The sequence below is a fragment of the Chaetura pelagica genome, unplaced genomic scaffold, assembly GCF_000747805.2.
Source record: "Chaetura pelagica isolate M959 unplaced genomic scaffold, ChaPel_1.0 scaffold694, whole genome shotgun sequence".
NCBI lineage: Eukaryota > Metazoa > Chordata > Aves > Apodiformes > Apodidae > Chaetura > Chaetura pelagica.
The window spans coordinates 53381-64588 of record NW_009953062.1 but is presented as its reverse complement, the minus strand read 5'-3'; the positions used below and the strand labels follow the sequence as shown (position 1 = coordinate 64588).

The window sequence follows — 11208 nt, the reverse complement described above, 5'->3', positions numbered from 1 at the left end:
AGTGCTTAGAGTTTTGTGTCCGTTGTGTCAGATGTGTTATAGTAGTTGACACAGGTTATTTTGTTGTAGTAGTTTCTTCACCAGTGTAAGATTAATTTTGATGCGGGTATGCAATAAATCTTGACTCAATGTCTAGATTGTAACAATTGATAAGACTTAACAGGAGCTGAATCATTAAAGTCACATCCAATAATTTTGGTAAATTAAAATGACAAATATTTGAGTGATTGCTTGTATTTATACTAATGCTATATGCAAATACAAAGCCATAAATGATTCTCATACAAATGCATCCTTTTCCAGTACATACAAGTACAGTTTCAGGGGTTTCATGGGGATGTATTTCAAAATGACAAATGTTTTGTTCAGTGTCAAGACAAATGTCTTGGGCTTTGATGGTATTACTCTCACAAATTAATCCTTGTTCCTGTACAACACATGCATTAACATCAACAGTTTGCCATTTGTTTCCATTTTGTTAAGCCCATACTCTGCGTTCTAATGGATAGAGTATAGCTCCATTGTAATTTAACTGTAATGCAATGATTTGGTATGAGATGTTGACTGAAGCATTGTGTATTAAGATAAAAGCTGTGGCGTTATTGTTGATGTTATGTTAATAATAACTACAATTTACTAAATACTACCAAGATTGGAATTCTTTCTCAAATGTAGTTGTATTATCCCATATTACCTTTCAAATTTCAGTGGGCAAGGTGCCCTCTTCACCTTCTCTTATAATTGCTGCTACCATAGTTTGCATCCACAATTGAGCTTGGATAAAAAGAGATAGAGAAACATTATTTTGAGATACACCAAGTGTATCTATAATCGATTGATGGTCCCTTTCATTAATTCTTTCCCACTGAGGCAGTATATCAGATAAGAGCCATTCGTTAGTTCCCAATGCTGATAGAAAAGACTGCAATGGGTGTTCTGATTTGTTTAAATCACTTGTTGTGCTCAGTTTATTTACAAGTACAGCATCTATACTATTTAAGACTCCAAATCCTGTCCCTATGATACTGGTCACATCTCTCCTTGTTCATCTTGGAGAGGTGAGGATTCACCCATGTAACCATGCTAACCATCTTGCATAGGACGTACTTAGGAATGGTGAACAAGTTGGTTTGATTGTAGAGATATTAATTCTACTTGTTTGAGAGACCATGATGAATTAAATAACTCTTGTTGTTGGCCTGTATTTTCTATAACGTACAGTCTACTTTAAATTATAGTCCCATGCTATGGTGGGCCCAGAGGCAGAATACAAAACAGGTTGTACCAAGGTAAAATTGTACCAACAGTCCAATTTTTCAGAGGTATAAAGTTTTGTATCTTTTGCTATTGTGTTTGATGTAATGTACATAGAAATCTGAGATGCCTTTTCATGGGTGAATCCATTGATCACCTGGCATCCTACCTTTATTTCTTGGCCTGTCCCTCCCTGTAGTCAGAGGAGTCAGTCAAAACCCTTAGGATCCTTGCTCCATTAATTTCCTAAATATAATTCAGTTCCGTGCATTACTACAATTAAGAGGGTCAAGACTTTATTAGAATTTAGTCTCATACTTCTGGTATATGTAACATGGGCTTGGGACCATGGCCACTCTAGAATTCTTTGAGCACTGGTTAGAAGGAGCAACATTGTGAGGTTTTGGACTAGCAACGTGAACACAGCATTTCTGTCTGTCATACTGTGAGGTGCTGTAAGAGAAAATAGGGACTTGGGGAGAGTTTGAACAGGTTACCCCGTTAAAAAGAAGGAAAAATCCATCGTGTACTAATTCTGTGTTTTGCACTACTGCTATCAGCAGCTTCCCAGGCAAGTGAGCCATGAGGTTTAGTTAAGGTCATAGATACAGTACCGATAGATGGTAGATTGACCATCACAGGCTGTCCTGGCTGTAATGTTGTTGGATATTCTTTTTCTAGTAGGTGAAGTGCTAAGCTCAGTTTTTACAAAGAAGGCTCAGCTTACAGGGCTTCCAGTAGGCCCATATCAGTTATTTAATTGATGGAGTATTTTGGGACGTCATGTATCCCATTAAGTCTCATGTGGTTTGAGATTCCTTTTCAATAAGCCGTTAGCTCTTACAACTGTCCCATTTGATTGAGGGTAGTATAGGATGTGGAATGTACATTTAATTCCTTCTTGTTTTGCCCAATCTTGCACTTCCTTACATGAAAAATGTGAGCCATTATAATTTTGGATAACATCAGGAGTAGGTAGATTTGAGAACCCAAATAATAGCTCTTACACTATATATTGGCAATTGGCTTTCTGATGCTTAGTTGTCATAAGCAAGCTGGAGACTGCTTCCACTCCTGTGAGGATGTAGGGATATCCTGCAGAGGATGTCTAATATAATAAATTTGCCATGTAGACCATAAAAGTTTTCCCTTCTGTCACCGTTTGACTCAGGTCTGACAACAATGCTTTCGATCCCCTCCCCCTCCCACCCAGGTAGGGAAGGAGAGAGAGAAAAAGAGAGAGACTTGGCTGGATTGAAAACTAAACTACACAGCTTTAATTAAAACACTAATGAATGATACAAGAAAATATATACAGTTATATACAGATATATTCAGGTATGGGCAAAAGCCTCTCGCCTCCCCCCACCCCCAGCAACTCCCACAGCACTTCCCTGAACTGGGAAGAGTCCCAAGGAATCCCGGAGCTGCTGCTGGAAAAGAGCAGAGAGTTATGGGGGTCAGAGAACTCGAGCCTAAGGGTCGACGGTGATGGATGAACAGAGTCCTCCCCGGACGCCGGCCATGGACGGAAGAGAGGAGAAGAAGAAGAAGGAAGGAAGTTGTCTTCTGTGATCTCTGACCTTCCTCTGAGCTTATGTAGATATATGGAATGGAATATATCTGGCCAATTTTGCTGTCTGTCTAATTCAGCCTCCTACGTGGGCGGGGGGGGGTGTCACAGATCTCCCCGTAGTGTCTGAGCCGGCAGAGTGCAGGTGCGACCTTGAAGACCCAGCAGTTAGAAAAACATTCCACTGTCTTATCAGCTTTAGAAGAACACACTGTTGCTAGTTAAAAGAAAGCTCACTGAAGGAAAAAAAAAATCAGTTAAAAAAAATTTGCTTCATCCTGGCTCAAACCAGGACACCTTCACTGATATATAGAGGTGGTGGTCTAACAGGGTGATCTGCTTGTAATTTCACTGTATGCTGAGGAAATTCTGTAAGAGTAGTTTCACAAGTTTTCCTGTTTATATGCCAGCCTTTACTCTGTGCAACAAAGTGAAGAGCTTCTTTACCTGTGTGGCCTAAGTTTTGATGTAACCATTCTCCCAATCAATACAACTCAGGTTTAAGGCAATTTTTCTAATTTTATTTAAGTAATCTACCTTTTGATTCCACTTTGTGGCTATTTGATTGTCCTTAGCATGAGCTTTTACCCATCTCATCTTGAAAAGTGTTTTCTTGGCTATGTCTAGTAATAATTGCCAATCTTTGTTTCTCCAAACTGTGAATCTCTTTCCTTCCCAATTCAAGGTTTCCCTTTGACAGAGCCACCATGTGTCACCATCCCACACAGCATAAAAGCTTATGTATATGATTTTAGCTCCATTCTGTGCTGCCAAAACAGCTGCTTCACCACCTTCTATTGTTTGCTGGTGATAATATCTAATGCAACATCCATAGCCTTATCATTTACCCTTTTTGCTGAAGCATCCGTAAACCAGATGTTTTCTGTTGGTGTACCTTCAGTGAGGGGTGGTGAATCCACAATGGGTGATGGTTTAAAAGGTTGTTGTAATGCTAAAGGGTCTGTGTTTATGGACATCTGCAATTTGGAAACCTTAGTATGCCCTTCAATTAACTGTATATTTTCTGCAACTCCTGTTAGGTAGACATACCATGTTTTGATAGTGGGTTTTTGTGTAAGGCCTTTTGGGGGAGCAGTCCCCTTTAGGATTACTTCTAGTAAATTAAATGGTCCTCTGGTTTGCACTGGTTATCCCTGATGTATTTTATCAACTTCTTTAACTGCTTGGACTGAATATAAAGGTCCCTTTTCCAATTCAAAGTATCATTGCTCTGTTTCTTTAAATGCAGTTGAGCTAAACAATGTCTTTTTGGCCCATTGGGGCCAATTCAAAACAGATTACAGTAAGTGAAACAAGGACAAGTGTAAGGTTCTGCATCTGAGTCAGGGCAATCCCAAGCACAATTACAGGCTGGGCAGAAAATGGATAGAGAACAGTCCTGAGGAGAAGGACTTGGAGGTGTTGGTTGAGGAGAAGTTCAACATGAGCTGGTAATATATGCTTGTGGCCCAGAAAGCCACAACTCCATTGCTGTCTTCCTAAAAGAAAATAATGGATAAGCGTCCGGGCTGTATGAGGGTAGGAAGTTTCCTCATCACATCCTTAACCCACATCCCAGGGAGGCAGTGGACTTCCTTAAGAAGTGTGTCCAATCAGCAAATTGGACCTTCTATTCATAGAATCATAGAGGTTGGAAGTGATCTCTGAAGATCATCAAGTCCAATCCCCCTGCTGCAGCAGGAACACCTAGGGCAGATCAGGAACGCATCCAGACGGGTCTTGAAAGTCTCCAGAGAAGGAGAATCCACAACCTCTCTGGGCAGCCTGTTCCAGTGCTCTGTCACCCTCACAGTAAAGAAGTTCCTCCTCATGTTGAGGTGGAACTTCCTGGGTTGTAACCTGGTGCTGTTTCCCCTCATCCTATCACTGGGCACCACTGAAAAGAGACTGGCCCATTCTTGACATCTACCCTTCAGATATTTATATACATTAAGGTCCTCTCTTAGTCTTCTCAAGACTAAACAGCCCCAGGTCTCTTAGCCTTTCCTCATATGACAGATGTTCCAGTCCCTTGATCATCCTCATAGCCAGCCCTCTGTTGGACTCTTTCCAGCGTATCCCTGTCCTTCTTGAACTGGGGAGCCCAGAACTGTATGCAGTACTCCAGATGTGGTCTCACAAGGGCAGAGTAAAAGGGGAGGAGAACCTCCCTTGACCTGCTGGCCACACTGTTCTTAGTACATCCCAAGATACTATTGGCTCTCTTGGCCACAAGGGCACGTTGCTCTCCCATGGATAACTTGTTGTCCACCAGGACCCCAAGGTCCTTCGGCATGGGGCTGCTTTCTAGCAGGTCAACCCCTAATCTATATCGGTGTATGGTGTTTTTTCTCCCCAGGTGCGGGACTTCATGCTTATTCTTGTTGTTCCTCTTAGTAGAGAGTCTCCTATGACAATAACTATATTTATTTTTCTTTATGAAAGTGATTTTGACTTAACCTGGATGACACCTCCAACCTACATGAACCATTGTCATTGTTCAGTTCCACTTTTAGAGCCCATTATGTAAGGGCACCTGTGAAGGTGAGATAGTCATGGAGGAGAGGTGTTCTGCTGTGTGGAGAAAGAATAAGGAACCCTCATTATCGTACATCTTGTCTGCCTGACAGGCCTGGCCCAGGGAACGTAGGGTGCAGTTCCAGTAGTCTATTGCTCTCTTGGACTCCCTGATACTTCTCAACCTACTGACCTGCTCCTGGAGCTCTATTGCTAAGCTGAGGAGTTCCTCTATCTGGGTGCATTTCCCACAGGTAGCTCACTGCTACCATCTGATACTGTTGTAAGGGCAAGGCCCACCCTGCAGGCTGACACCTGGGTGGCAGTGCGTTCCTACCGGAGCTCTGTCTAGGAAGCTTCGTCAGTCCTGATGGGTGCAGAGTTTAGGGAGGTCGTGGCTTTTGGTATATACCTTCGCTCCCTGTTCGGGCCGGCAAGGTTATAGCGCCCTTCCTGTGCGCCCTTCTGCATAAACTGACGCGCCACGCCCTGGTCGTGGTGCTCCCTAGGGGATTTCTTTATACCGGGGGAAAGGAGGGGGCGGGACGGACTTGGCTGCAGTTGCTCCTGATCCCCGCCCAGTTGTCGTTAGGCTCTGTTGCGCGAGCTGCGGACTCCCTAGTGGCGCTCTCCGCTCCCCCTGAGGACCCGCCGGATTCGGGAAAACCCACCTTCGCACCGCGCTACAGCGCTCCGCTGCGGATCGTGCCGGCAACGGAGCTGCTCGCCTCGGCGACTACAGACCATGTCTTTTAATTTGATTATTAAGGGATGAGTTATTACTCTCTGCTTTGCAACTATTCTAATTAAAATCTATTATCTTTCTTGGATATACGTTCTGAGTAGGAAGTAATGGTAGCTTAATGTCTTCAAGTAAAGAGTGTTTTGTCTACAGTGAACATGTTGTCTTTAATTGTTTTATATTTACATTAAAGTGTTGCTCTTACTCTGTCTAGTAGTTAAGTAGAATTCAATATTTCTGTGCTTTTCCTGTGTAACACTGAAACAGAATAGAGCAGTCTTGGATAAGACTGACAAAGGAAGCAACTTATTAAAAATTTTATCCCAGACTGATGTTCTTTAACTGCTATTCCTGAGGTATTTTGATAAACCTAAAGGCTTACATATCCTGTGTGAGCTGAATGTAAAATTTCCAATGTTTGTTTTTTTTTCCCTGTCCCTAATAATATCTCAGTTGTCCATAGTATTTGGGGAAGTCAAATGGAAAATACTTTTACTAATCAGAGAGAAAACAACCTGAGTTTTGTTTGTAGTTTTAAAAATTAATCCTAGTACAAAATGGTATTTGAACCCTAATATTGTTCAGCACTATTCTCCTCCTTTTCTTAATGTTCAACTAGATGTTCACCTTAATCTGATACATACTTAGCTCCTCTTTTATGCTTATTTTTATTAGAAATTAAGCAAATTTTATAGCATAAGAAGTTATATTTGAGAAGATGAGAATAAAGATGGAACTATATATATATTTAGCATTAAGCATACTGCAAATAAAATGCTTGTGTGATAACTTCTCTGAAATTTTTAGCCATGATAGAGGTGAAAAATGTGGTTAACATGAAATACTAGAATAGTGAGTCCAATGTGTTAAGGGGAAAACAACCTTCTCTTTTAATTCATGGGACTGTTATGCATCTCTTGATTAATCCATAAATTCAAAATGCTTGCCCATAGAAACTGATTTATATTACCGAGAAGAGAATACCAATGAAGATGCCTTTAGGTTTGATCATTAAAAGGTATGATGAGTAAAACATCTTTAGGCTTCTAGCTCAATGCTATCCTCTAGTGGAATAATGTTGCATTAAAAAGTAAGCACATTTTTGTCTGTGATCAACAAGTTTTTTAACTAGTCCTGGTAGCCCCAGTTATATTGATTGTGAGGAGAGGGTACATTAGTATAGATGTCATAATTTGGGCCTGTTTCTCAGTCTACACGTGTATTTGTGTATTGATAATTGACAGTAGGAAACCTGAAAAAGTCTCCTTGCTATTCTCTAAGGTAAAATGCATAAAAAATTTGAAAAATAAACTTGATTCTTTCTCTTCGGTGATCATTTCCATAAGGTCATTATGGAGAAGATGCAGGAGAACGGTTTCCATTGATTAGGAATTAATTTTAAAAGCTTTTTTAAAGTCACTTAACATGTCATGTAAATCAGAATTTCGTGAGGAATCTAAATTCTTTTGACAGCTTATTTATTAATTTGCTCTTTTTGTTCCCTGCTTATAACGGAACCCTTCCTGAGTGTGTGTTTTTCCTTAAAACTTGATATTAAAATGGATGCATCCAGTTCAATTTGGCATTCTGCTGTCTTTTGCTATGTGTATTTTTTGGTGTGTTTTTGTTTTGTTTTGTTTTGGTTTTTTTCAAGGCATAGAGAGGCAAGCTCCTAAAATTTTAGTTAACACAGTGTATGGGTTAAAAAAACACAATGCTGAAATTATGAGGCTTTTTTTCCTTGACACTTTCCTGTTACATTAAAGGATATTAAAGTAGTGTATTGTACTACCCACTGTCAGATTATCCAAATGAAAACATGATATTAAAAGCTTGTTTAAATTGATCCTGAAAGAGGACTCTGATAAAACTATTGCATGCGTTGTTGTAACAGTTTGACTCAGGATCGACAATAATACTTTCGATCCCCTCCTGCTCCCACCCAGGTAGGGAAGGAGAGAGAGAATGAGGAGAGAGATGCTCTGGATTGAAAACTAAACTAGACAGCTTTAATAAAACACTAATGATAAAAGAAAATACATATAATTATGTCCAAATGTGTTCAGGAATGTGTAAACCCCCTATTGTCTCCCCCCACCCCCAGCAACTCCCAAACATTTTTACCCAGCAGGTTTCTTTCACATACCACAGGGACTTTATCCCCATCTGCAGTATGTAAAAGGTCTGACTGGGCAGGCCCAGCCCGATTGATGGATCCCCTGGTATTAACTAACCAGGTGGCCTTTGCCAAATTCTTGTCTCAGTTTCTGAAAGTTCCACCACCCATTGCCTTCAGGGTAGCCTTCAACAAACCATTGTACCTCTCAACTTTCCCTGATGCCTGTGCATAGTATGGGATATGGTAGATCCATTCAATACCATGCTCTTTAGCCCAGTCAGTGACAAGACTGTTTTTGAAATGAGTCCCATTGTCTGACTCAATTCTTTCTGGAGTACCATGTCTCCACAAAATTTGCTTCTCAAGACCCAGGATAGTATTCCTGGCTGTGGCATGAGGCACAGGATATGTCTCCAACCATCCTGTACTTGTTTCCACCATTGTAAGCACATAGCGCTTACCCTGGCGGCTCTGAGGCAGTGTGATGTAGTCAATTTGCCAGGCCTCTCCAAACCTGTACTTTGACCACCTCCCCTCATACCACAAAGGTTTCAACCGTTTTGCCTGCTTAATTGCAGCACAAGTCTCACAGTCGTGGATCACCTGTGCAATAGTGTCCATGGTTAAGTCCACCCCTCGGTCACGAGCCCATTTGTATGTTGCATCTCTGCCCTGATGACCTGAAGCATCATGGGCCCACTGAGCTAGAAAGAGCTCACCCTTGTGTTCCCAGTCTAAGTCTACTTTGAACACTTGAGCAGCCTCATCTGCTCGTTGGTTGTGTCGATGTTCCTCAGTGGCTTGACTCAGAGGCACGTGTGCATCTACATGACGCACTTTTGCCACCAGTTTCTCTGTTCGAGCTGCAATGTCTTTCCACAGGTCAGCAACCCCACAAGGCATTTGCTGCCACCCATGAGTCAGTGTAGAGATAGAGTCTCAGCCACCCTTCTCGCTCAGTGTCCTGGTTTGAGCCAGGATGAAGCCAGTTTTCCTTTTGCTGAATTTTTTTTCCTTCAGTAAGCTTTCTTTTAACTAGCAACAGTGTGTTCTGCTAGGCTGATAAGACACTGGAATGTTTTTGGAACTGCTGGGACTCCAAGGCCCAGCAGTTACAAAAACATCCCAGTGTCTGTTATCACTCCATGCTGGGACACTTTGCTAGTTAAAAGAGAGCTTACTGAAGGAAAGAAATAATCAGTAAAAGGGAAAGTGACTTTATCCTGGCTCAAACCAGGACAGGTGTATACATTAGTTTCATGAAGCCCCTTAATTTACTACTGCAAGTGAAAGACATTTTTGTGGGCCTTGACAGATGAAGAAATGATGATGCTTCCTTTTCCCTTACCAAAGTGAACAACAGAGACTTACAATGAGAAAATTGCAAAAGCCTTTAGAAGATAATTAAGCCTTTTCCTGATACAAGCAGTGTGACTGATTTTCAGTGCAAAGATTGAACTTCCACAGGGAAGAAGCTGAAGAGCTGATGCAATATAAAATTAAGATGTATTCCAAGTTCTTCTGTACTTCAAAATAGAAGACCTAAATTTCTGATCCCAGTTATGTATACATTGGAAAAAACATTTTTGGCATTCTTCAGACTTGAACTGTTAGAAAGTATAAATAAAAATGCAGGGAGGGATGTTATGTGGTGGTCTTGTGTTTTTATGTGGCTTGTGGGATGGTTTGGTGTGAGATTTTTTTTAGGTTGTTTTCACAAAACTTCCAGATCAACCACTGTACTACTTAACCTCTATAGTGTTTTGAACCCCAAGCTTCCTAGCAGGGAAAAAGCATGATCAAAAGTAATTTATAGCCTAACAAATTATCATTTTGAGTGTTTGACAATTTTTTATTGAGTTGGACTTTCACTTTGGATTATTACTGCTTTTTTTAAAGATATGTTTAAAACTGAGTCTTGCCATGCATCAGCTGCACAAAATCTTCTTGGATGCATTCCTTTTTTTGTTGGAGGGGCAATAACAACAAATCTATCATTACAATAATATGAAATTTTTGGTTTTAAGCAATTTTCTTTGTTCACAGGTGTTAGCTGTGATGCCTGTTTAAAAGGAAATTTTCGAGGTCGCAGATACAAGTGTTTAATTTGCTACGATTATGACTTGTGTGCAACTTGTTATGAAAGTGGTGCAACAACAACAAGGCATACAACTGACCATCCAATGCAGTGCATACTAACAAGAGTAGATTTTGGTAAGTAATAATTTAATTAATATTAGAGCTGTTTGCTGTAGTTAAGAACTTGTATTTTTGTTTCACTACCTAAACTTTTATTTCCCAATTAGCATGCTGAAAACTATAGCAAGTTCTTTGTGAAAAAAGCTTGTTTTCTTTTTGGTTCTAGCATATGAAATCTGCTTTACACATTTGGGTTAAGTATTTTGGCACACAGCATATTATCAGACTATTAGGTATATATATCTCATAAAAAGGATTAGTCCTAAATTAACTTCCAAGTCAAAAGGTGAAACAAAACTACGTGCACCACCATCCCCTTCCCACAATGTGTTGTACTACAAAGTACCATAGTGAAGAAGAGAAATGGTGGCGACAGTTTTGGGAAAATGTTTTCCAGTTATGTAAGTGGATGGCAATGCAGCAGGGGTGGTAGGCTGTACTGAACATGTGTTCATTTAGTCAACAATTTAGCCAAGAACCAGGTGACAGATGCTGTTATCCCCCCACTACTCTCCCAGGGAAAGAAAAACAGGGAAATGGTTTTATACTAGGAAAGGGTAGATTAGATTAGACATTAAGAAAAAGTTATTTAATATTAGGGTGGTAGATCACTGGAACAGGTTGCCTAGAGAGGTGGCGGAGGCCCCATCCCTGGAGACATTCAAGGTCAGGCTTGATGGGGCTCAGAGCAATCTGATATAGTTGGAGATGTCCCTGCTTATTGTAGGGGGGGTTGAACTAGATGACCTTTACCTTTAGAGGTCCCTTCCAACCCAAGACATTCTATGTTTCTATGAAATAAGG

The 11208-nt window shown here is 40.7% G+C and overlaps 1 protein-coding gene across 1 annotated transcript in view; it reads left to right on the top strand.

Moving 5' to 3' along the window:
- Positions 1 to 11208, top strand: part of LOC104387887 (E3 ubiquitin-protein ligase KCMF1-like) — a 102557-nt gene that overhangs the window by 52038 nt on the left and 39311 nt on the right. The window contains exon 3 of the mRNA XM_009996682.1: positions 10252 to 10419. Coding sequence (XP_009994984.1) covers positions 10252 to 10419 — 168 coding nt within the window. The remainder of the gene's footprint in view (positions 1 to 10251; positions 10420 to 11208) is intronic.